General features: G+C 47.8%; 7 protein-coding genes across 7 annotated transcripts; 3 read left to right on the top strand and 4 right to left on the bottom strand.

The window, feature by feature from the left end:
• Positions 1 to 603: 603 nt before the first annotated feature.
• On the top strand, positions 604 to 2,564 carry BGW36DRAFT_426756 (auxin efflux transporter family protein; the record flags this gene model as incomplete). The annotated part of the gene is made up of 4 exons (XM_046220310.1): positions 604 to 883; positions 936 to 1,102; positions 1,157 to 2,436; positions 2,489 to 2,564. The coding sequence occupies 4 exons, from the start codon at positions 604 to 606 to the stop codon at positions 2,562 to 2,564; spliced, it is 1,803 nt and encodes a 600-aa protein (XP_046073539.1).
• Positions 2,565 to 2,933: 369 nt separating this feature from the next.
• On the bottom strand, positions 2,934 to 5,255 carry BGW36DRAFT_396675 (multicopper oxidase-domain-containing protein; the record flags this gene model as incomplete). Its single annotated transcript, XM_046218201.1, has 7 exons — positions 2,934 to 3,275; positions 3,332 to 3,752; positions 3,812 to 4,027; positions 4,092 to 4,249; positions 4,304 to 4,659; positions 4,710 to 4,826; positions 4,877 to 5,255. The coding sequence occupies 7 exons, from the start codon at positions 5,253 to 5,255 to the stop codon at positions 2,934 to 2,936; spliced, it is 1,989 nt and encodes a 662-aa protein (XP_046073538.1).
• A 920-nt stretch (positions 5,256 to 6,175) lies between these two features.
• Positions 6,176 to 8,384, top strand: BGW36DRAFT_293230 (putative non-hemolytic phospholipase C precursor; the record flags this gene model as incomplete). Its single annotated transcript, XM_046210980.1, has 6 exons — positions 6,176 to 6,295; positions 6,357 to 6,439; positions 6,496 to 6,887; positions 6,952 to 7,350; positions 7,407 to 7,720; positions 7,782 to 8,384. 6 exons carry the CDS (start codon positions 6,176 to 6,178, stop codon positions 8,382 to 8,384), a joined length of 1,911 nt encoding a protein of 636 aa, XP_046073537.1.
• An 822-nt stretch (positions 8,385 to 9,206) lies between these two features.
• On the top strand, positions 9,207 to 11,698 carry BGW36DRAFT_358582 (kinase-like domain-containing protein; the record flags this gene model as incomplete). Its single annotated transcript, XM_046213979.1, has 4 exons — positions 9,207 to 9,258; positions 9,432 to 10,308; positions 10,361 to 10,871; positions 10,922 to 11,698. The coding sequence occupies 4 exons, from the start codon at positions 9,207 to 9,209 to the stop codon at positions 11,696 to 11,698; spliced, it is 2,217 nt and encodes a 738-aa protein (XP_046073536.1).
• A 248-nt stretch (positions 11,699 to 11,946) lies between these two features.
• BGW36DRAFT_318846 (putative ubiquitin hydrolase) lies at positions 11,947 to 13,451 on the bottom strand. The gene is made up of 3 exons (XM_046212605.1): positions 13,096 to 13,451; positions 12,942 to 13,036; positions 11,947 to 12,879 (listed from the first exon to the last, which is right to left on the bottom strand). The coding sequence occupies exons 1-3, from the start codon at positions 13,135 to 13,137 to the stop codon at positions 12,063 to 12,065; spliced, it is 954 nt and encodes a 317-aa protein (XP_046073535.1). The 5' UTR covers positions 13,138 to 13,451; the 3' UTR covers positions 11,947 to 12,062.
• A 1,765-nt stretch (positions 13,452 to 15,216) lies between these two features.
• Positions 15,217 to 17,315, bottom strand: BGW36DRAFT_154833 (uncharacterized protein). Its single transcript, XM_046209541.1, has 3 exons — positions 17,073 to 17,315; positions 16,723 to 17,025; positions 15,217 to 16,656 (listed from the first exon to the last, which is right to left on the bottom strand). Exons 1-3 carry the CDS (start codon positions 17,180 to 17,182, stop codon positions 15,372 to 15,374), a joined length of 1,698 nt encoding a protein of 565 aa, XP_046073534.1. The 5' UTR covers positions 17,183 to 17,315; the 3' UTR covers positions 15,217 to 15,371.
• A 6,971-nt stretch (positions 17,316 to 24,286) lies between these two features.
• On the bottom strand, positions 24,287 to 25,468 carry BGW36DRAFT_396667 (ClpP/crotonase-like domain-containing protein; the record flags this gene model as incomplete). Its single annotated transcript, XM_046218199.1, has 4 exons — positions 24,287 to 24,434; positions 24,549 to 24,905; positions 24,966 to 25,076; positions 25,149 to 25,468. 4 exons carry the CDS (start codon positions 25,466 to 25,468, stop codon positions 24,287 to 24,289), a joined length of 936 nt encoding a protein of 311 aa, XP_046073533.1.
• Between the last annotated feature and the right edge of the window lie 188 nt (positions 25,469 to 25,656).

The following is a 25,656-nucleotide window of genomic DNA, read 5'->3' as shown; positions in this document are numbered from 1 at the left end:
ACTGTACACAGTGAAGGGATGCAGATCGCTGCGTAGGCATGACGTCGAGTCAACATTTTATTCTTATTATTGTTTACATTCCCGATACCTGTTTGATTCAAAGCTACTCGGCGTCTGCATCGTCACGCAGCTGTAGATCACTATATCGATCACATACATGCATGCATGTAGGTACAGCGGTGTATACGTATGTATGTATACATACGTATATGTATGTATATGTACGGAGTATGCATGTCTGGATGTCAATGCTGCGGTCAATGACGAAACGACTCTCGTGCGCCAATGGAGCACGCGCAGTGGCTGTAGCCGCCCCAAGCCTCCTCTGGCAAATGCCCCATCGCCACCAATCACATTGCATGGGCGGTTCTGTGTGACCGCTGATTGGCCGTGCCGCCTGCTCTATCGGACTCCGAAGTGGCTCGAGTGGCGGTGCCACCAATCAGCAGCGTCAGATAACAATAATATTCGAGACGCGATAGCAGCCTCAGGCCAAGAGCAGGCAGCACGACATCTCTCTGGACAGTGGTGATGCTCTCGCCTCTTCCTCTGCTCTCCCTATCTTTCTCCTCCACGGCCACCTGGGAACACACCCCCTGCCAAATGGCCATCTTCACCTCGCCCACCGCATTCCACTCGCTCAAGGGCCTGCAAGCCCGTTACCTGTTGCCTGATGGGCACTCGCCGCAGCTGGTCGCTGGCTTTGGCGCCCACTCCAGCCATCCCAGCTTTTTCCATCTCATCCTGCTGGTCTTCGAGGCCGTGCTGGAGGTGATCTGTGTCAGTTTACCAGGATACATCGCTGCAAGACAGGGCATGTTCGATGCCGACGCCCAGAAGCTCGTCGCCAACTTGAACGTCACCCTCTTTACGCCATGTCTAGGTATGTGATGATGAATTGGTGGGAAAGAACTTGTCTGCTAACACGAGGATAGTCTTTACGAAGCTAGCCTCGCAGCTCACTGCAGAGAAGCTCACAGACCTCGCCATTATTCCCATCATTTTCATTGTCACGACCGGCATCTCCTACCTCTGTTCCTCCATCGTCTCGCGACTATTTCGCTTAAAAAAACGACAGACTAATTTCGTCACAGCCATGGCGGTAAGCAATCTCAAAAATGTATGGAATTGATCACCGTTGAGCTGATGATGATAGGTGTTTGGTAACTCGAACTCCCTCCCCATATCCCTCGTCATGTCTCTGTCGCAAACCCTTCAGGGCCTACACTGGAAGCGTGTTCCCAACGACAATGACGATGAAGTTGCTGCGCGGGGTATTTTATATCTACTTATCTTCCAACAATTGGGACAATTGGTTCGATGGAGCTGGGGTTATCATGTCTTATTGGCTCCGAAGGAACGATATGTCGAGGAGGGCGATGCACATTCAATCAGAAGTGGTCAACAACACTATACGGACAATCCACTACAGACAGACCCAGACGAGCCCTTAGTCCGGACCAGATCGTCGATTGAAAACGGACTCACGGTGACGGCATCTCACTCGACCTATTTCGAATCTGGTTCCCAGACTCCAGTCAACGACGGTGCCTTGTCCTATACCAAGCTCTCAGGCTTGGGTGGTAAACGCTCGGGCCCTCAGAGCGATGAAGACCGTGATGCTGAGGACGATAGCGATGCCGATAACTCAGATGCAGACGCTCCTTTATCCATCATCGGACCGCCACCCAATGGGCCATTCCTCCCTCGTCAAAATTCCACTGGTAACATCCTCACTTTCCCTGATATAGAAGTTCGACGAGGTGACGGGCCGGCAGCGACTGGTGTGAAGGGAGTCTATTACCGATATAAGCGATCTATGGGCAAATGGTATGCAGGTTTTTCAAAGTCCCTCGATAACAGGAGGAACAAAATCTACGAGTCGCTTCCATCTTCACTTCAAACGGGACTCACAAAGTCGGCCTCCTGGACCGGGATCTTCTTCCGCGGACTATGGGACTTCATGAACCCACCCTTGTGGGCCATGCTTGCCGCAATCATCGTCGCCTCCATCCCGTCTCTGCAACACCTTTTCTTCGACGAGGGCACTTTTGTCCGCAACTCCATCACCCGCGCCATTGATCAAAACGGCCAAGTCGCCGTACCACTGATCCTGGTTGTTCTCGGTGCCAACCTGGCCCGCAACACTCTCCCAGAAGAAGCCAAGGACGATGACTGCGATGCAAAAGGGGAGCGCAACCTGATCATCGCCTCCCTCATAGCGCGAATGCTACTACCAACACTTATCATGGCCCCTTTGCTAGCCTTGCTCGCCAAGTACGCTCCAATCAGTATCCTCGACGACCCGATCTTCATCATCGTCTGCTTTCTACTCGCAGGCGCACCGTCGGCTCTTCAACTAGCTCAGATCTGCCAGATCAACAACGTGTTTATGGGAGCCATGTCCAAGCTACTGTTCCAAAGCTACGTTGTCTGGTGAGTTCCTCTCGTTGCCTCTATACATCATAGTTATACTAACACCATCCAGGATCCTCCCCTCCACTTTGATTCTCGTAATGTGTGCCCTCGAAGTTGTTGAATGGGCTACGGCTATAAATACCTAAACCCACATACACAGCGCATAATACCTTAACTCCCCCACACCCTGCTTATCCCTATCGTCATAGCATGAGCATCCGGCGTTATACCCATTCTATGTCCCTTTTCATGTTTCAGTTGACTTTTCGGTAACCAATTGATATCCTGATACACGCTGCTTGTTTGTTTTCGGTCTGGTAGGAGAAAAGGGTATCGTTTGATATACATATACACATGGACGGTTCCTCGCGGACACAGAGAGGCTTGCTTTTTCTTACCCTAGCATTTGTACTATAGTCATGAATTGATGATACCTACATATGTATTGTTCATTGTTTATACTATGCCCCATATATGTGAAGCGTGAAAGATAGGTTATTTATGTTACAGTGCATTCAAACACGGCATTCCGCCGTTGATAGCGCCGGGTTATGTGCAGTAGAGTCATCCACGCTCATTGCGTCCACAACCATGGCCATTCCGCCTGCCAAATGCCACATTACGTGACAATGGAAGAGCCAGACGCCGGGATTATCAGCCCGAAAGCGGAGGACGGCATATCCACGGCGTGGAATCTGTACGGTGTCGCGGAGGACAGCCTGGTTGAGATCGTAGGAATCGCTATCTGCTGTCGATATGTATCCTGCTGCTATACGCGACTTTTCATCCCAGGGGTTATAAGAGCCCCAGCCGTGGGTGGATTCGTGGACGGCGATGACGTAGAAGTTGTGGCCGTGCTGGGTTGTGGTTAGTAGATATTAATATAAAGGCGTTTCGGAAGAAGGATACGAACGAGATGGAATGGATGAGCTCCCTCGTCTAGATTGTTGACGACGAAATCGATCCATACAGGCTCAGACCCTGTCACAATAGCAAGCTGGTTCTTGTCCCATTGCTGTCGTGCAAGACCAGCTAGTGGGTTCGGTGGGCTACTTTGTGCCTTCCATGTCGTGCGGTTGAAGAAGCCATGTGGGATATTTGCGAGTCGCGAGAGTTTCTCCACCTTTGTATATACCATGTGGGTTTGTTGTGCTTTTGGTGGTAAGATTGCTCGGACAGAGCTGGCTGAGGGGATCTTTTCGATGTCGATATGCTGAGAATCAAGTTCTTTGTCAGCTAGAAGCCCAGGGACGACGCCGGTCATATGGTTTTGAGACTTGAGGATAGGGAAAGACTGTCGAGATTGCAAGGATGGGTTTCCGATTTTATAGTCACTAATCAAGTTAGATATGGAATATCGATGCATGTTTTGTCGACCATGGGTAAATCTTACGATTCATCCAATTGAACAGTTATTAATGAAGGGCCGTCGTTTGCCCCGAGACGTTGTGATGGGCGCAAGACAAGGTCCATTCGTTGGCCCGGGAATAGGATACCCGCTGATGACATGCCCTCCATGCCAATTCGTGCCTCTACTGGTATTCCACCATCCAGGGTAATTATATCAACTGCTTCTTTAGCAAAGCTGACTGTGATTCCGGAGAGAGATCTGATCAGATAATAGTTAAGTGGGTGGTTCACTAGAACTATAAGACAATATATTTTGCTCTTACCCCGTGTTCACAATTCGTATTCTGTACGAGCTCTGCCCATCCAGCTTGATTGGCGGTCTATCTGAAGCGTCGCCAATACAGTCTACCGGTCGACCCGGCATTGACATTGAACAGTTGAACCGACCAGCACCATTGATCAGCATGGAATCTGGGACCGGCTACTCCGTTGAATCAGTCAAAAGAACGGCAAATTGATATAGATGTTCAGTCACCTCATATCCCATGGACCCCCACCACAAATACCAGCTAGCGACATCCTGAGCTGGGCGGTGATACCAGTCTCCAATAAGTAAAAGAAGCTCCTTATCGTAGCTGTATTTCATACTGTCCGCTAAAGCGCCATCTCTTCGTTCACTAGTTCTTCCAAACCGATCCAAAGACACAGCTATAGCTGGCTTGTGCACGACCAAGCCTCCATACAGCCCGTCCACCCTTTGAACGCTGGAATGTGCATGGTACCAGAATGTGCCGCTCTGGTCGTTTGAGATGGTGAAGTTGTACCAAAATGACTGGCCAGGTTGGATACCGCACTGCGTAACCCCTAAACTGCCATCCATCGAGTTTGCATCTGTATGACAGTTAGAGAGCGTCATCAACTGATAATGGCGGTATATATACCTCTCATTTCGAGGCCATGCCAATGCATTGTTATATCATCCTCTCCCAGGCCGTTATGTACCAGAATGTTCATGGTATCTCCCGAGCGGGCCTCAATGATCGGACCAGGAAATAGGTCTGGGAACATAGTCAACACCTGTGCGTTCACTGGTTCCATTCATACAAACCATTTATCAAAAACACATCCTTCTGAACCCCGTCCGGGCGCCGCTGCCCAGTGCTTATCCGCCATGTGAGGGTCTGCGTGGTTGCCTCGCGATGAATATGGCCTTCTGGATGGAGTTGCCCATTGTCGTAAATGAGACTGTCGATGCTCGAAAACCACTCTGTCGATTGCGACGCCTCATGATGTTGTTTTTGCTGCTGGCCTGCTGGTAACGGGCGGCGGTTGGGTTCGTTCGGGTCGAAGAAGAAGCGGGCGAAAAGCACTAATATAACCAGAAATGGCAGGAGCGGCAGGATTACTGTCCACGACAGCAAGCGCGACCGCGCCTGCTGTTTCCCCCGCGCCTGCCCTACGGCCAACTCTGCAGTGGTCTGCGACATCGAGACATGTCGTTGCCGGATTTCTTTTCCTTCCATCACCCTCACTCGCGTCTACTTATCAACACTCAACCGACCCAACCCATGAGGTAAGCCCCTCACTCCTGTTGACGCCGCCAAGCTAAGGAACTTAGTGGGCCGTTGTATGTGCCTCCCCCGGAAAGGCGCGCTAGAATGTTGCGGTGCGATAGCTGCTTTGCTCTGCCGGACAGACTGCCAGGCACTGCGAGATCGATGCAACATCTGAGACACGAGGGAAGAAGAAACGGCCCAATATGAAAGGACGTTTATCATTACCTAAGGAAGTAATTCAGATGTCAGTGACTAGTATAAGGACCCCAATTCGAGCCTCCACAAAACTAAGGAATCCGCCAAGCTGACTCCCGCGTATATACACCCTGCATTTACGTCCACACAGGTGGCTCATGAGCAGTGTGACTCTACTTTCCACCGTTGCGAGCAGATCGATGTGCCTCACGTGTATTCCAGCCCCTTCTCTCCTTTCGAAATTCCGCTACTGTAGCTCGATTTCTCTGCAGAATAGCGATTCTTCCATCCTACTCCGCATGATGTGCAGTGTAACGCTGTAACCTGAAGTGTGCATCTGGCCACTAAGAGCAGTCCGGCACGCCTCATGCAGGAACTAAGGACCGTCTCCCGTCCATAGCGGACAGCTGATGACCCGCAGCCAATGAAATCCGATTGCTTACTTTACTTGCTTTGCGGCTGTGTTAGTTGGCTGCCATATGATGTGCGACTAATAAGTACCAGCTGGTTAGATTCATGTCAAGCTCCTCTACTTGTTTTCTTTCTCCCTTCTTTCATTCCACGGCGAGGAGTGCTAGAGACTGAGTATAGCAGCGTTAATCAGGCCAAACCAAAGCTAGGGAGATTGCCTATCTTATTTTCTGCGACTGCACACCATGGCACTTGTCGTGAGTGTTGCTCTGGGTCTGGCATTTGGGGCCAGCCCGGTGCGCGCTGGATTGGAGGAAATCGACCATGTGGTTCTCTTCATGCAAGAAAACCGGGCATTCAACCATGTAGGTGGAAGAGCCTCGCCTTTTATTGCTCTCAGGGATGCGAACTAATTGTTCCCAATAGTACTTTGGTACTATGGCCGGTGTAAGGGGATTCAATGACCCCAATGTTCAAGTGAATCCTGATGGGCGGTCTGTCTGGTACCAGTTAGTAGTTTTGATTTCTCAGTCTGCAGCATTCTTCCTGTTAACAACTATATCAGAACAGTTGACGAAAGCCTGTCCACTAAGACTGATTATTTGCTGCCATGGTATCTCAACTACCTAGGCGGGGATTGGTCAGCTTCGACTCAATGTATGGTGGCTGGTTCCAATGGCTACGATGCTAACCATGCGACTCTGAACGGGGATTTAAACAATCACTGGGCCGTCAACAATACTCCCTGGAGCTGGGGTTACTTCAAAAAAGAAGATCTCCCTGTACACTTTGCCATGGCTGAGGCGTATACCGTCAATGATATGTATCAGGAAGGCCAAATCACGTCGACAAGCCCGAATCGGGTAACATGGGTTAGTGGTACTATCAATGCGCCAGGTAGTCCGACAAACCCCAATGGAACGGGCGGCGTTTATATTGATAACAACGAGACTCCGGGTACAAAATCCCCATTAATTTCTTATACTGCCCATGGACAGGAGCTAATTTCTATATACTTTAGGCTGCGAAACAGGTGCGGATGGCGACTATTCTTGCTATCCCCTAACTTGGCAGACTACCTTTGAAGTCTACGAAAGCATCGGGGTGACCTGGCAAGTGTGGCAGGACAAAGATAACTTCGACGACAATCCAAATGCCTGGTTCAAGCAGTACCAGGAGGCGGCCACTGACTCTCCTTTATATGAGCACGGAAACTCGTTCCTGTACACTTTGGATGACTTCACGGCTGCCGCGGCCAACGGCACTCTTCCCATGGTTAGTATCATTATCGGACAAAACGAGTTGTCTGAGCACCCTCCATGGATGCCCAAGGACGGTGCCTGGCTTCACCAGCAGATCTTCAACGCCGTAGTCAACAGTCCAAAGTATAATTCCACTGCTCTGATCGTCTCATACGATGGTAGGACATATCTTTGTTTCATCCTTGCTTGATCCTTACGCTGATTAACTGTCTAGAAACTGGTGGATGGGGTGATGCCGTACTCCCATACCATTCACCTGAAGGAACACAAGGAGAGTGGATGAATGATCCATTAGGCGAATTTGGTCAGATCTTTACAGGCCCTGGCTTCCGTGTCCCAGCTTGGATTGTGTCACCTTGGACACGTGGTGGACGTGTTTTCAGTGAACGTTGCGACCACAATTCTCAGATTTTGTTTGTTGAGGAGTGGCTGAAGGCCAAGGGATACTCAAACTACACGCTGGATGGCATGGTCCCATGGCGTCGCGAACATATGTGCAACTATGTCAATGCATTTGACTTCTCAAATGTCAGTATCAATTTTTTTAATATCTGTTCGCACATTTTGTCTGACACATTTTCTTGTACAGCCTGACTACAGTATCCCTGATGTTCCTGTAGCCGACCCGCCTCATCAGGATTCAAGTGGAAACTTTGATGGATCTTCGCTGTGCCAAGCAAACTTCTCGAAGGCGCAGCCGCCTGTTCCATACGGCGAGCAGACACTGGAAGATTCGCTTTTCTTTGAAGATGGGTTCAAGGAGGTTGTTGGTTACCTCACTGAGGGTCGTTATCTAACCTTCGAAATGAATGGGTACGCACTAAGTAACCCATCGTCCAACGCAAACAGCAGCGGCGTCGTCTCTGTTAGCAACGCTACTTCCAATCATGAAAGCATCAGCCAACGCTGGGTCATTCACTATTCACAAGGCGTGGAAAGCGGTATATTCCAGGTCTCCAGCGCCCTTGACGGTCGCTGGATCGCTCAGGGCGCTACACTAGTCCCTGCTGCACAGGAACAACTCGCCACAGACTTCCAGATTTCTTATCTCGGAAATGGCCAAGGGTATACTATACAATATGCCCTTCCGAACAATACTGCCTACTTGAGCATTCAACAGAATGGAACACTGACCAGCGGGAATAGCAGCCCGCTTGGCTTCAAGGTCTACAGCGTGTCGTACCATAGCTAGGCCGAACCATCACAAACGTAGGGGACATATTTCAAAACAAAAATGCACATATTGTTTGTTTCTTTACTACTCTTGTAAACTATGCACCATTACGTAGAAAAGAACAAAGTAGCCTACGTCAGCCATAGAGAGCAGGGCAACTAGCCAGTTAGAGCGCCTGCTACGGCCCCGCCCTGTGGCTAGAGCCAATCAGACGGCAGATCGCAGCTGTATGACGCTGTTTTGCACGCCAAGCAGACCGCCCACTGCATAAATTGCCCAATCTCCAACTTTTGCTTCTTCATCTACATCGACATCTAATACATCTATACAACTGTCCCCAGCTTAGCCTCTCTGCGCTTCGTGCCTGCAGTTCCATTTAGCCTCGCTGCAGCGGGCCCATGTTCTCGGCCACGGTCCGCCAAAGGAAGAGAGGAAGAAAGAAAAGAAGCTAAGCTGTCTCTTGAGTTCTTGCTGGCCCACTAAGCCTGAACCAAAAACTAAAGCAGACCAGGCGGCGGGGTCCCAATTTCTCTCTTTTCCTTGTATTTTTGCCAGTCGTGCTTCCTCGGTTCTTCTGGGCTTATCGACATCTAGCCTTGGGTCGCGTGCCTTATCGCTCTCCTCTCTTTTCTTTCTCTTTCTTGGCTGCTTTTCGTTTCGTTCGTTAACTCCTTTCTGCAACCCTGCATTCTCCGGGTCGGTTGCTCTCCGTGTATAATTTTAGTCCCGACCTTTTTTTCCATTGGTTCTTATATTATTGGCCAGATCCTCATCACTTCTTATCACCGCAAAGTAAGCCTTAAGGCGAGCCAGGGAAAAGCAAGGGAAAGGAAAAGGACGATGCCGTCTCCCGCCCATGATGATATGGGTCACGAGAGCACTGCACTACCGGGTATGTGATCTATTATCTTGCCCTGTACAAATATTCAAATATTCCTGTATGAACCTGCGCCTGCGCCTGCATTATATTTGTAAAATTAAACTCGTTTTGCTATCCCGAACCTATTGCTCGGTCCTGGGCCTGTTATGTCTCTGCTATTCAATTTATTGACGAACTATCTCTAGGAAACCGTCCTGGTGAGAACACAGCCTCGCAAGAAACATCTCATCAAAGTAATGGAGACCATAACGGAGCCGCAACAACCAAGGAAATAACCGCGGCAAAACAATACAAAGCATCTGTCGTCAAGAGGATATCAGCCAGGTCACCCATATTACAGCCATCGCCAGTCTACTCTCTTCGCAGCCAGATCTCGAATCTTCGCCTCGATGGCCCCGAGGACGAGGAGGATGTGCAGAGCAGCAACAAGTCCGAGCAAGCTTTGTTCGGCCAAGTCCTGAACTGGCTGCGACAAGAACAAACCAAGCGCAATGGCGCTGACAGCGGTGCTGCAAGTAGTGACGGCGGTTTAGCACTCGATGAAAAAAGGCATTCTTTTGGTTCGGAAAAGGGGTTGGCATTGGATCAGTTGGAGAAGATTTTGCAGCTCTATGCCCCGACAAAAGAACAGCCTCCTCACCGCCAGCTGTCCAGAAAGCATCGACATGGCCGCTCTAAAGGGCTTAGGAGGGGTTCGGGGTCCGAGTCTGATTATTACGACGAGATGAGTGTTCCAAGCGTTGATGCTGCATTGGACAATACAAAGACTTTGGGATATACCGGTGGTACCTCGACAGAGAATCTTGTGACTGTTTCTGACCCGCACACTCGTGGTTCAAGAGAGAAGAATCCTTGGTTGGTATTCAAGGCAGAAATATTACGCTTAGCTCATACGCTTCGGTTGAAAGGGTGGCGAAGTGTTGATATGGAGAGCTGCGGAGACATTGAAGTTACCCGTCTCAGCGGTGCTCTTACAAATGCTGTTTATATGGTGAAGCCTCCAAAGTTCGTGCGTCCAAATGCAGACAGGAGGGAGCCTTTAGTCCCGCGTCGGCCACCGCCGTGAGTGTTCTTTAAACGTATTAGTGCTCTACTGCTTGCTAACAATGGTTAGAAAATTGCTCCTTCGTATCTATGGGCCTCAGGTGGAACACTTGATTGACCGAGAAGCAGAGCTGCAGGTTTTACGGCGCTTAGGGCGGAAGAATATTGGACCACGAGTCCTCGGTACATTCAATAATGGTCGTTTTGAAGAGTATTTCAACGCTCACCCGTTGACCCCCAAAGAGCTGCGAATCCCAGCGACTTCACGACAGATTGCAAAACGAATGCGAGAGCTTCATGACGGGATTGAATTGCTTGAAGAAGAACGACGTGCAGGCCCATTTGTATTTCGAAACTGGGACAAATGGGTGGATCGCTGCGAACAGGTGATCTCGTGGCTGGACAATGAAATTCTTTCGGATCGAAGAGACAGGACCGAGCCATGGCGTAAACGTGGTTTTGTGTGCGGTGTGCCGTGGGCTACGTTTCGAAAGGCTGTTGAGAACTATCGTATCTGGCTCACGGATCATCTGGGCGGCGTGAAGGAGATAAATCGACATCTTGTCTTTGCACATAACGATGTGAGTATCAGAGGAATAATCTCTTCAACACCACTAACCTCTCACTCCAGACTCAATACGGCAATCTTCTCCGCCTCGAACCAGAGGAAGAATCGCCATTGCTTCTCCCCGCAAATTCACACAAACAGCTCGTTGTCATCGACTTCGAATACGCGTCCGCTAACACACGTGGCCTCGAGTTCGCTAACCATTTTACCGAATGGTGCTACAACTACCACGATGCCGAGTATTCATGGGCGTGCAACACACGCGCATATCCAACTCCTGAAGAACAGCATCGCTTCATTTCTGCCTACGTCTCGCATCACTCGCAAGTCGGCTCGACGGCATCACCCCTCGCTACACCTGACATTACCCCCGCATCGATCAGCACACCACGTCTAGCCCCATTTTCTCTCGATGCACCTGCTGTACCGAGCCTAACTTCCGCATCTACTACCTCCTTGAGTCTGGAATCAGATCGTATGTCCGTCGACGAGTCTCACGACTCCGAAATTCAGCATTTGATGCGGCAAACGCGCGTATGGCGGGTGGCAAATTCCGCACAATGGGTCGCTTGGGGCATTGTGCAAGCCAAAGTGCCCGCCCTGGAGGAACAGTGCCAGGAAGATCCCACGTCGTCACTAATTAATACCACTAATAACATTAATCATAATGAAACCGAAGGTGACGTTGATGACTCGGAAAGCGAGTTTGATTACCTCGCCTACGCCCAGGACCGCGCTCTTTTCTTCTGGGCGGATGTTTTATCGATGGGCCTGATTCGTGAGGATGAGCTTCCTGGGGGCCTTTTGGAAATCGTCAAGTCGAAGGTTGTGAATTATTGACACTTTATTTTGCATATCCTTGATTAAGAATGATCCATCTACTCTGATCCTCTGTTTTCATGCATAGCGGATACCCTCATGTGCTTGAAATGTTGAATTTGACAGCTTATGCATAAACGGAATGTATGGTGTTATATAATCTTATTGATTGTTTCATGTGAATACATAGCACAACCACCTAAATATCAAAATTGAAAATCATTATACCCTTACACACATATCAATTGTTATGTCTAAGTGTTGGAGTTGAATGTTAATGCTGTATTGTATTGCTCATGATATCATCATCATACAATTTCCTAGATGCGTGGCGGTATAGTACATGCTAAAAACAACTTCCACGGAACCTACTATAGGAATATGTCTATAGACCTTTCCTCGCCTCTGCTCTTCGTAGAGTCTCCTTCTTCGCTGCCTCCACCCACGAATCATACTGGCCCTGCTGAACCTTCTGATCCACCACGCCCTTGAGTGTCTCCCCAATGAAACCCACAAAGTTGCACCGTCGCAGCGAATTCTCCCACGCCCACGCTTTCCTCTTCGAATTCTCCCGCTCCAGTAACTCCGTGTCGCCAATCTCCTGCGCCCTTATCCGCAAATCGCGCACTGCGGCCATCAGGTTAAACCGCACCTCGCCGGCCGGGTATCGAGCGATGCGCCGCTGGAGCACCTCGATGACCTTCTCCGGAAAATTTTCGCTGTCGCACGCCCCGTGGCTGATCGGGAAGGGCTGGAGGCCGTCTAGTTCGTACAGCTGCCCGTGGACAGGCGTATATGCGATGAAGTGGAATACATCGCCTTCCTCGTCCTGCGCTGTGCGCTGCGTCTCGTCTGCAAAGGGACTTGCGCGGGCGAACGCATTGTGAGCCGTGCGAATCGCCTCCGAGTTCGATAGCGCCTCACCAAGTAAGTCGGAGGGAAAGCCCTGAGTGAAGGATTTGAAGGAGGAAAGCTCGGAACCGATGTCGATGGGGACAGGTGTGCCTGATGCAGGTGTGTCGTGGTTGAGGATGACGGAGAGAATGGCTTGGGTGCCGCAAGCATTCTGAATTGTCTGTGCGGCGAAGAAAAGTCCGTTTTCTGTCGCGGCTTGTTGGTCGTATGTGCCGTCAGCAGGGGTTGTTCGGTCGCGCGACTGGCCGCCGATCCATTTGAAGAGGAAAATGACGCCGTAGACAGGGCTTAGATAGGACAAGTCAGTGAGATACAGGAACGAGTGGTTAAAGACCACGGTGTGGGCTACCTTAATGAGCGTATTGTGTCGGCATCGAGGGAAATGAGCTCTTCGAACTGCACGCCTTTCACGCCGATGTTCTCGATTAGAGATGTGAATACGCCCTGGATCATGACAGGTGGTTAGAAATTTTTGGGTCGGTGAGGACACGCGACATGCTCACCTCGTCAGACTCAATTGTACTCCAGCCTCCACCGTCGGCCATGGTGAGTATGCGGCGTGTACCTCGATGACTAGACCTTCGGTCTCGTATTTTCGTGACGCGCGTGATACTCGTGAATGGCGTAAGCTGCGATCGTTGTTGAAAGGTGCGGGTGAGCCGAAATCAATGGACAACAAATGTCAGCAATCCAGAATTATCAGGAATGGTTCGAGTCGAATTGCAGCGAATAAACCCGCGTGTTATGAAGACCTCCTGTGTAGGATGCAATAACTCTGTCCAACAAGAATTCTGGTTTATCACATGCGTCTGTGATGCGACAGTGAAAGCAACCAGTTTGCGTGCTTTCTGCAAGCTTCTGTTGGAGCTTGCGTCACAACGGAGCTAGTCCCGCAATGGTAATATAGCCCATTTCCCTGTTTGACGGATGTGCAAACATGCGAGAAACTCAACGCATCGCTGAGGAAGACCGACAATTGACTGATTCCACAGTCTATCAGGTAATTTATCAACTAATTTATCAACTAATTTCGATATTCTGCTGAATCATATGAGTTTCATTTCATGCTTTCTACAGCGGTGAGTGTGGCCCGGCCACAACAGACGCTAGGCGACTTGAAGTAGGGCAACTGTCTCCAACCCTAACTTCCAACCTTCGCAGTTGATCTATGCAAGTAGTGGGATGTTGTTAGAATATCTGGCTCTTCTGGCACTAACAAGTATTGAAGACGCTCTACGTCTACTACAATGTTGATAGCAATATTTATGAATTGTATATTGACAAATGAAATCTATCATTGCAGTCATTGTACAGGTGTGGCAGTAACTTGAAGCCAGGCGTCTACACCTCCCACCATGCTTCATAATACGCTCTCAGATCAACACCCTTAGCAGTAGCGGCCTCAAGTTTCAGGTACGACGTAAAATCAATGCCATCCTTTTCGATATCGTCATTCAATGTTCAATATGTAATCATCTATATGAACTTTAAATCAATTGGAATCGTATAGATATATCTAAAATATATGAAAGAAAAAGGTTTCCTCGGATAAATACATGTATTTAATGTGCTCGCCCACTTACCACGGAAACTCTTGTGTCACTTTTGCTTCACGCACCAGGGCAGCTATGGCAAGTCGTAGCTGGCACCACATGACGGGACTCTGAAGATGCGGGGTTGGAGGCTGTGGGGCTTCGCAGCGAAGTGCAAATTAGAGCGGGTTGTTGAGAGATAGTTAAAGATCTGAATACTTCTCCAATGGGATTATATTTTCGAAATTCCTCTTTATATACGAACGTAGAGGATATTTATATCTCAAATAAAAAGATGGCACTTTTCATAAGAACTATAATTTCTAAGAATTTGAATACATTAGGAGGCTGAAGTCACTTATCGGCGAAATTTCGCTGGAAAACATGTGTAGAGGACTTTTTGGGAGAAGATAAATGTATAAGTTAGCTGATTACTTCTTTAGATTGTTAAAAATCTACAGAGTTATTTTAATCTTAAAGCCATAGCTTATGTCTGAATTATTAACACTAGAGAAAAACAGGCCCAATTCATGCATGTCATATTAAGGTGCGGCTGACATTTGGTTGGAAATGTTAGGATGTCAAGGCGCTTGGAATACGAGATGAAGCACAGCCTATGCTAAATCATGATTTGTCGATGCTATTCTTGGCATCACTCAAAGATAAAAAGGGGCAATTCATACGCAAGTTCGTGTTCTTAAGTCAGCTTCAAGCACTATTATTGGCAATGGAGTTCCGAGAATTGCTGTATATCAGAATTCAATGAAGGAAAATGCGGTGTGAGAAATGGAGATATTCCCATTTCGTATCGAATAGTGCAAGAAGGGAGAATGTGTAAATGAATATATCTATCTAGCCCCATAAATTCCATTCCAATATTGAAAAAGCAAAAGTAGCGCTCTTCATGTATTAAAAAAACATTGCAATAAATCACCATATTAATATTTGAATCCAAACCCAAAGTCCAAAAAAGAAGCCCCGCTAATTGGTATATATGTTGTTAAGATTAGATCCTTCAATCATCAAATACAAAAGATAAAACTTGTAGGTAAATCACGACAATAGAAATGGACAGTCTGCTATGGGCACATTAAATGGACGCGTATTTATCTGGCCCGCTATAGTGGAGTCGCATGGCTTGACGGATGTGATGATTTACCCCGAAATAGCGTCGCATGTCGAGGCGAGACTTTGGCCTTTTTCTTTTCGTTATCCGTATAAAAGTACAATTCATACCGCATTCATCGTCACGTCCAAAGCTCAGGAGCAACTGATCCTATTGACATAATAGGCGATTCCTGAAGTAGGCCTATATTCAAAGCTCCAGACGTATCGGTTGAGGGTAGCTGGTGATGAATCTCGTCACTGTACGGCGATGAAAAGGCCGGAGAAGGCTCAAGCGTTCCTCGGCTATAGTCTGACAGGCATTCATCCCCTGGTTCTGACGGAAGAGGAGATCCTACATAGACTGCTGACAAGTTGGGGCGTGAAGTATACATATGTTGAGGGTGGAAAGGCGGTGTGAGGACTGCAAGCGTTGGCGGTGAATGAATTGGTGGAGTGTATGGTGCGGTAGATGGGAAGGACATGTCAGGAAAATGATGATAAGGGCTTGGAGGCGTTGCTTCGAAGTGACCCATTCGCGGCATCTGGTGGTGTGACCATTGAATGCAGCTCTTGTAGTCAGTGATAACAGTCCGAGGAAAGCTCATAAGACTAACTGCTAGTTGTACAATGGGCAAGTACGGAAGCGAGGATTTCCGAGATGTCAAAATTGCGTCGATATGCTCAATAGGGGTCACCGCCATGCATCCCAGATATGAGCCTTCAATCTCAGGGAATATTGGCTCAAGGGCGAGAGCGGTGGAATAAAACTGGGCAAGGATAGATAAGGCCCCCAGGTCACCTTCCCCACCTCTTAACATCTTTGTCGGTAACCAGAACAGCCATGTGCGCAGAGGGTGGAGCCTCTCGAAAGCATTTTCCGGAGATTGTACTGGCATGTCGCTGCGCAGCTGTTTCACAAACATAAGCAGCTCGTTTATTCTCTCGGAGTATTCGGGTATCTGTTGCACATTTTCTAGAACATTTTGCAGGTCCGCAATGCAGCCGTCAATGCGTTCGAGGTTTTCGCTTTGGTATTGTGTGGTGCCAGCGAGATATGCAGGGTTAAGAGTCGTGTTCACGGAACGGAGAGCCCTTTGGCTCTCTAGAAACTGTGCGATTTCTGATCTCTGCTTCCAATATGGATGCATGGAGTCTAGGACCGATGATATTCCCTTCTGCAAATATGCCAAGGACGCCCAATCTGTAGCTTGCCAAGACAGAAGGAGAGAGGCAGCCAGTATTGCATCGCAGTTTTTCTTAGAAAATGTCCCGATAGCATTCTGCAATCCTTTAAAGGCAATTCCACGATAATGATATGAAAGATTCTTCGTCTCCTTGCTCCCTGTCAAATATGCCAGATGTAAGGCGGAGAATGCGAGGACTGAATTCATAACAAAGTCACTTGACACGGCAATTGCAAGAAGACTGGATTGATAGACTGTTATTAATATATTCCTTTCTTCAGGCAAATCATACGAGGTAGCAACTTACCATGGCATCTTAAGCGCCCAAACAGTAGCCTCGCTTAGGCCTCGACGATGGAAGTCGATTGAAAGACCAGCGATGTGATGAATTAGCCTAAGGTCGGTTTTTGAGAATCGAAACCAGTCATTTCGAGCGCCTTGAGACAACTCAGGAAAGGGAGGAAGGCCAGTGAGCTGCCAGCTCTCAATCTCCGCCTCGATATCAGATGTCATCATCAAATTAGGAACATCCGAGCTGCGTGGAGCTTCCTCTCGGGCGGCCTGCAAGTCCATATAGTCACACCTGCAGTTATGCTTGGTGCAGTTCCGGCTAAGATATTGTTAGCGATGAATTAGCAATATTTAGGCCAAGCACACCATTGAGGGAATGTCTCGTCACATCGTATATGCCTGCGCTTGCAGGTCTTGCAGCCATTTCGAGATTTGGTGTGGCTTCTGCGCGGTGGACCGCCTCCAGGACCAGGCATTTTGCTTCCTAGCACTTCAAATACAACAAGGTCGATAATTTAATTAGATATGTTGGATTGGAGAGCTGTGTAGAGTGAAGGTATCACCCAGTCTTTCAGCAAGTCCAGGTGTGTATAGTTTCAGATGTCGTGAAGAGTTGTATATAGAGTTCAAGATTGGCGGGGTTCAAGGCTGAAGATTTTATTTCCTTATGTATCCCAGTTAGGTACCAGTCTTTCTTTTGAAACCTAACGTATCGTTTGGGGTCGCAGCCAGAAGAATGCGACTAAAAGGCGCAAGAGGTCAAAATTGGAACAAGTGTACTAGTAGATGCAGCCTTCTGCTGAATTAATATAACGGCGTGACTGCAGGGGTGAGGCAAACACGTGTTGACGAATACGAGTAGAGGGCTTCTGGAAGGTAGGCGAATAGATAATCGCAAGCGGTTCATCTAATGCTCCCCGCTGAGATGAATCAAGCCCCCAGGATCAATACCACGTCCTACTTTTGAGGCTCGTGTATTCAGCTGATGATTGATACGCGAAGGGGCAGTGTTGTCGATTTTAAGAAGGAAGGAGGAGGGCTGTCCCATAATATTAAGAGTAATAATAATAAACGTCTACAGTCGAGACACAATAGGGACCCGCTACAATGGTGTCAATAGCAAGTGCGAATGCTGGTGCCCCGGAATGACTCTAGCGGATCAACAGCCTACACTAACCCGGTTCCTCAACAGCCTCGATGGGCCCTCAACCAAAGCTCCGACAGACAACCTTAGAAGGCGTAGCCGACCATCCTATCTAGGTTAGCCTGTCAAGGGGGAGGGGGGCTATTCCAGGTCACCTTTTCAGCTACCCAGCGGCCATGTGGCCTGTGTTGGATGGGGCCGTTAGGGAGGCCATGACCGCCATGGTGCCGGCTTTTTGCGATGATCTCAGCATTCTGGACCTCCTTGATAGGCGATAATACGACTGGAAGCAGGAAGGAAAACAAGGGCCAGCCCGTGCACGGGTGAAGGATGGGCGACGCCGATGAGCTCGAGAGTGGTGCCTACTCATACGTAGTCATTTCTGTCGGCCGCATCCGGTAACGTCTGCCTCATCAGGTGGATGAAAGGAGAATGAACTGCGAATAAAATGCGATTATGACAGCCCCGTTAGAATCTCGAATCGACCGTAGTGGAGACTGGTGGGCGGCAGGGACCGATATCCAGAAGCCACCAGCTTGGCATAGAGGCTCTGGTTGGAGTGAGGTACTATCACAGGCTGATTAATCCTAAGGAATCCATCATAGTGGAGACCGTAAGGGAAAAGAAATGTATGCGCTTGACTCCTTTGAGTCCTAGTATCAACCACTTCCGCGGGATGAGTTGATACGATGACCAAATAATAACAGGAGGATGATCAGACAAGGGTTAGTAATAATTTCCAGGACGACAAGACTAGAGCACTAGCAGTTTCAATACAAAATAATGACGACTTGTATACCAAGAGGGGCATGATTTTGCGAATACCCCCATCAGCACTCTCCTCGAATAGTTGGATCTAACACTCTTGCCCTCACTATGGTTGCAATCTAATAGCAACTTCTCATTAGCTCAGCTTTACTGCATGTTTGAGAGATAGACAGTATTCAAAACTGGATAAGACAATTAAAACCCAAGCTAGCTCCAAACAATCATATTCTTGACAGTTGTCTCATTCATGCTTTGGCGGCTGGCCTCACAAGCAGGTCCCAGCACCAGCACAGTTTATTGACTTGTCACGTCAAAGTCGCAAGGGGCTTACTTTGCGGCCAGGTCAACCCAAGAGAGTTTGGGCCCTTGGAGGTTCAGCTGGAGACTGCCCTTCGACCAATACACGCCCCACGCCACAGGAATGGTAGGTGGAACTAGGTTACAATAGGAAAGTGATGGACCTTGAATTCGCTTAAAAAGGTTATTTCGCAGTATATTATCATCTCATTGGCCTGCTACTTACGCATCTGTGGTGACGTGCCGAAGATTGGGGCACGTAGAAAGTCTATTTAGTCGGCTAGTACCAATCATATCCGTTGGAAATTGTAGCTTCGCAGATTGGTGCCCGTTTTAGCATTAGCGTGTCATCCAGCCAATGGATCGCAATGGGGCAACCAGAAAATTGCGGCGCCTACGTTACCGGCACGGGAGACTAGTCTGTAGGTTAAATTGAGAGCTCAGGCTAGCCTAACCTCCTTCGTCGTGATCGTCCAGGGTGACACCACCATGATTTACCTTCCTCCAAATACGGGCGTGTGACTGTATCCGTGAGTCCATATCGATAGTATATTTTGATGGTATCATCAAGTCGGAATATGAAACATCCCAAATTCCAGAACATTGCTCTCTGCAGGCACCAGCCTGGTGTACGTGGTCCTGACCAAGCTGCATATGACTCCCATTCCACACAACCCCGCGTCAACTTTGGGGCGATTTCCTTTTCGTTTCTTTTCTTTTTTTTGCGCACGCTAATGAGACAGGATAGCCATTCAAAAATTAAAGCGATTGCACAACAGGCTGCTTGCAAGCCACGGACTCAATGCTTGCCCAAAAACGCTTAAGTTAAATTCTCCTGCCGTCGGGTAAAAGTTTGCCTATTTCGAGAGTGAAGGTACGAGGCCGCAAGCCTAACAGGTATCGCGATCTTCCAAAGCATCCAAAGCACCCAAAGCACCCCACCACTTCGGTGAGTCAGTCATTAGCACACAGACGCATGCCGAAAGCTAGTTCGATTGACGAGCATCTCCGAACCAATAGAATCTATCCTGGGCAGCCACACTATAGAGATTGGCTCGCTAGGCAGAAGTTTAATTATACAAAATAGGTAGATCAGGTGATGCGGGTCGATGTCAAAGAGAAAGAAAAAGGGACAAGACGCAAAGAGACAAGTGACCGAGAGCGGTACCCACCCAACCACGTTGGGAAGAGCGCAGCCAACCATTTAAGACAATGCAGCTTCCTAATCTGGAAAGTAACTTTGCTCCACCGTCCGCCCGTTACCTTTCTCGTTTCTAGCCGGCCGGCCAGGCTACAAAGTGCTTTGGCCGTTGACTGCTCAAGGAGTCGAGATGCCTTACTCGGGAGCCTGTGTTGTTAATGATATTACATGACCAACCATAGCAACAAAGGCAGAGCTCTCGATTTCATTATCTCATCTAGTACACTGTTCACGTTAATGATCTAATGAGTTGACAATATACCCTGCACAGTAGATCCTTGCCGTTTGGTATCGTGCCATATCGGCGAACAATAGAAGCAAAGCGAAAAAGCAAACCTAAAACTAGAATGCTGATGGCTAAGCCTCTTTAATTGATCTGAGCCTTGGCGACATCAAGGGAGATGTTTGGCAAAAAGGAAGACTCATTATCTTCTGACAAGATTATTGTCGATTCAGACTACACAGGTGGATCACGCACCGAGGTCTTGGTAACCACAAAGAGAACATTTCGATTCCTGGTAGGCCATCCTAGACGGGGGTACAGTACCCGGCGACGCCCCAGTTCCCGCGCGCCCTTTGATGAATCTACTTCTAAGCGAAATGCCAATCAAGACTTTGGTTCATTTTGCATTGACCAATCTATAGCTGAAATCATTTTGGCGCCAACAGTTTTTTTAACAACCTCCCAGGGTGCAGCGATTGGATAATGCTCCGAGTGTTGAAATCAATCTTAATAGTAAGTGATCTTATGTACGGATACTAGCTGTCGCAAAGAAATGAGATGCAAATCCCTATCACATCAGGGATGGTTTGCACAGCATGAAAAGCTTCACGGAATGTTCCCGATCCCTACCCAACTATCGTAGTTAACGGTCACAACTTCCTCGGTAGAGTCCTAGCCCGCTAGTTAGTCTCGAGTATCTACATGTACTTCTAGCCCCAGATCACGTACTTTTCACTACATCGACGAAATAACCCGAGGAATCTCGATGCTGATGCTTTTCACACTTATAGTGGTATAGTAGATGTCTTAACGTGCTAGGGTGGATCGTGGACCCCCTGCTTCTACTACATTTCTAGAACACTAGAGCTGGTCAAATTTATGAGACTTCACTTACTGCCCCCAAATTCCCAAATTCCCAACTTGCGAGCTGTGATTAGTTAGCTTAGTCTAGCTAGAATTAAGGATGTTCAGGGTGCCACATGGTCCCAGTGATGTGCAACGAAGAAATAGCATGGACCACGAGTCCACGACTGATAGATAGGTAGAGGGATCCAATCAGGATGACCACGATGAAAAGCAAAAAGTACCTTCCAGGTCCCTGCTAGAAACTATCCCTACACTAGCTCCCCGAAGGATAGTGCCAAAGGAAAAGATGAACCGTCGGGGTTCTAGCGTCTAATTCTATCATCTCGTCCACCCTCAGTGGTAGTGCCAACTATGTCAATCCAACTCGGCTCGGGCCCCACCCTGGACAGCTGGAAACAGACTATACCTAAGACGGTATCTTGTCAGAAAACGACCAGGATAGCCCGTTGCTAACCCCAGGCAAACCCTTTCCTCAGGCAGATCGGGAAAGATCATTAATGGACCCTGAGTCGTTGACACGCTCCAGATCCACCAATCGCACGATACAATGCAGACTGACTCTTAGAGCCTCAAAAAGGGGTCTTACTTGGATAGCACCCGTCATCATCTTATCACGTCAATCAATTGTTACTCCCGCGCGGGTTATCTTAAAGGGGGGGCTATTGCCATGAGTGGACCGAATAACCGTCGTTCCCTTCACTGCATATATACATGGATATTGATTGGGGATCCTAGAGAGAGAACCGCGACACTGCCCTCATCGAGATAAAGTGGAACAAGATGCTATCTTTAGGTTGCGTACCGCACTCTGTACGGAATATATTATTCCCTAATGGGAGGCATGAGATGGTAGTATACTCTGTGGCGGAGCGGAACGACCAGGGTCTTGGCGGGCAGCAGGGTGGAATCTCTATAACAAGGTTTCGGGCTGAGATTCGGCTACCAGCAAATCATAACGCGGACCAAACCCCGATCTGGCTTTTCACTGGCCGGTTGTCCGACCTCGCTCGTCTAGTGTCATGCGCTAGCCAAACTTAGCGTAGGCATATTGGGCCAGGCCGTTTTAATGTAAGAACAGAGATTCGCTAAGTAATAAAACATACTAATTAGTCTATTGACTGTGCCGGGACTATTAGAAAAGAAACAATATCATCGCTGATCAGTCTATACTGAAATCGCACTATAACACTAGGATCTCAATAGAGAACAAAAGACCACATTGACGGCCTCCGACTTGACCGAGTGAGCTTCCCACTTTCTATGAGGCAACAAAGTAGATTGAAACTTTAGGTTTGGTAGTCAATTGAGCACTTTTACCCAGACCCTCAGGAAACCCCCACAGCTCAAACTTTTACTTCATTTGCCGTATCTAACCTATCTTGATCAGCAATCCAAAAGGAGATGTAGCGAGTAAACAAACTTTTTTTTAATATATCCTCCCCTTGAGCATGTTCTATCGGGAGGTAACGGCGACAATTTCCGCGAGTGGACATGAGTGTAACAGTACTACCTATGCTGCTTTGGGTTTGTCACTTTCGATGATAGATGATTACTGATCTATCATTAAATGTCTCGCTATCCAGGCTTAGCACTGCACGGAGTAGTAAACATAGAGTTAAGCATATCTATACAGAATACGAGAAAACGGGCAGGCAGCGCATGCGCGGCGTAATCGTAGTCAAATTTGTACATCACAGCTGAAAACCAGAAACTTTAAAAGCTAAATGGAGGGGAAAGAACGGAGTACACTAAAAGAAATGCGCCCCCAAAATGAATCACAAAACGTGCACGGGCATGGCTTAGACCCGGCGGCCATATGATTACCTGATTACCAGCGACCTTCCTACGGCCGCGTGGGTAAAAAAAGAGCAAGGGTATAGACAGGTCTTTCCACAATGGGATACGTATGCACAGGTACGAATTTCGGTTGGTCCACACTGAGTGAGTCAACATCGGTTCCCATGCTGATGAATCTCGATGCTGAAACCCGAAATTCGGACCTTAACCATGACAAGAAGAGTAAATTTCGTATTCGGTTATTATCCAACGGGAACCATGCAATGGTCAATAATGCTACTGCCCCATCTTGCCTTTCATGGTTAAAGTAGATATTCTACATCTATCAATTACACCTCATTGACTTTAGACGATGGTGTAGGTACTCTATAGGACAAACTGTCTCCATTACTACGTCCGATATTTTGACAAGCACATATCAATACAAGAAATTAATCTAGAAAAGTAATTAGAGTCTTACATGTATTTTTTCTATTAGTCGATACATCATCTCAGTAATTGTGGGCCGCCAATCAACTTCCATGCTATCCCGACCTAACATCCCTATCTACAGATGGTATGTGATCAAAAAATTCATTGTTTTCACATATTTTAGGGCATTAGAACACGATTCAAAAAAGCTATATGCAGGTTTATAAGTCTATGAGTAGGTGTTGTCGTTTAATATGATCCGTCGCCTACATGTGAACAATGTATCACCTAAAGGACGAACTAGATTTCACCGTGGTCCAAGATTGCGTCCGCTTCTATTGGTATATCTAGATCTATCTGTCAATCGGTAATGATCTAGATAATCTTACATTGTTGCTATCAAGACTTTTGAACAGATGTACCAAAGAGTTCGGGCATGGAAATGAAGCTGAGCTCGTGGTCCGAAATCCACCAAGAGGAGGCCTGTCATTTGCGTGACAGAAATAACTAAGGATAGACGTCCAATCGGCCAGAGTGTAATTTAACCAAGGGATCAAGGCCGAGGAAACAATGGTCCTTATTTCTTGATAGATAGTCATCCTTTGAATGATTATGAGATTCTACATATTCCATTTCCATCTCGCCTTTCCTTCAACTCCCTATCGAATCACTAATAAGCATTCGAAATATAAATCAAACGGTGACAGGATTGTGCGAATAGCTCTCGGTACCCTTCAATAACACCCCCCTTTTAGAAAGGCTTAGGAAACTTGATATTACTATCGGCCTCCAGGCTCCAGTTCGCAATAGATGTTCGTAGGTAAGAATTCGAATTGCAAGTCGAGCATGAAAACACATTAAATGGCCATTGATTAAATTTTTGCTGAGCCCGCTTTGGCTCTACTGCCTGTGTCTACTTCTTGCCACCAAGGAAAATTAGGGGGCCCATCTTCCTCGATTGTTGCAGTAAAGTTCGGTTTACGTCGCTCAAAGAAGGCACTTACTCCTTCTTTCTGGTCCCTAGTGACATCAGCATCTAATAACAGCCATACATATGGTCATCCTTGACGTTATATTGGTTGCACCTGATCTGGAGAAACGAGGGGGAGATAAGAGACGGCTGGACACTCTTACTTTGCACTGAACATATGACTCAGAACTGCGGAGTCAACCAGGTGTGCCCCTTCTGCAGAGCCTGGGTTTCGCCACATAAGCGATCGGTTCAAGTACGATGCTAAGGGGCTAACATTCTCTGCGATCTCTGTTGCCAGCTCCAAGGCGCGTTGGAGTACCTGCGATGGCTCCGGAAAGATTTCTGCAAATAGAGTACCGAAATGCTTGGAGTTAGGAGGAAATACTCCACCAGTGGTGAGAAGATACATGGCACACGAGTAGCCTATTAAACGAGGCAGAAAGAAGGACGAGCTAGATTCCATTGTCACTCCACGGCGTGCAAATACAAACCCGTATTTTGCACGCTCGTAGCCGATTCTACGTTGTCCATGTGTTAGTGGATTCTGATCAATGGATCTCTACGATGTAGTGTCGTACCTGATAGCAGCTGGTAGAGTCATGGTCATACCCAGCCCAACCGCTGATCCTTGCATCGCCGCAATGGTAGGTTTCCGGCATCGATAGATGGCAAGTGCAAGCCGGCCTCCACTACGGATATGATGCATGAGTATCTTTCCGCCCGAATCTATTATTAGTTAAACAGAATAGAGAAAAGCATACGGATCACGGTAGTCCACTGATCGTCCTCCATCTCCATGGAACCCGATGTCTAGGTCTGCGCCTGCGCAGAATGTTTTTCCTGCCCCAGTGAGGACAATCACTTTAACCCGCTCATCAACATCAAAAATTGGGAACAACTTTTCGAAATCATCCATCATACTGATGGTAAATGCATTTTGATTTTGTGGCCTGTTCAGAGTCACCACAATCACAGAGGTAGCCTCTTTGCTACCTCGCGGATGATGAAATACCTTGATATCAGTGGTAGGCACGGCTTCATAGGAAGTTGGAATAACGACTGGTTCCGGGGAGGGAATCATCTTTGATTTTTGTTTGGTTTCGTGTAGTACTAAACGCTATTCTCGAACAATTCGAACAATGGGCTTCAAGCCCAATTTCTTCGGAAATTTGACAATTTATATTGGATATCCTTATTCTTGACGTCGGCAGACAATTTGTTCACTAATCACCAGTGAGTTACAACAACAGAAACAGAGCCGAGGTAATA

This window comes from Talaromyces proteolyticus (assembly GCF_021365285.1).
Source record: "Talaromyces proteolyticus strain PMI_201 chromosome Unknown BGW36scaffold_5, whole genome shotgun sequence".
In the NCBI taxonomy this organism is placed as follows: Eukaryota; Fungi; Ascomycota; class Eurotiomycetes; order Eurotiales; family Trichocomaceae; genus Talaromyces; species Talaromyces proteolyticus.
The sequence above is the reverse complement of the archived record's forward strand: the minus strand, read 5'-3'. Positions and strand labels throughout refer to the sequence as shown.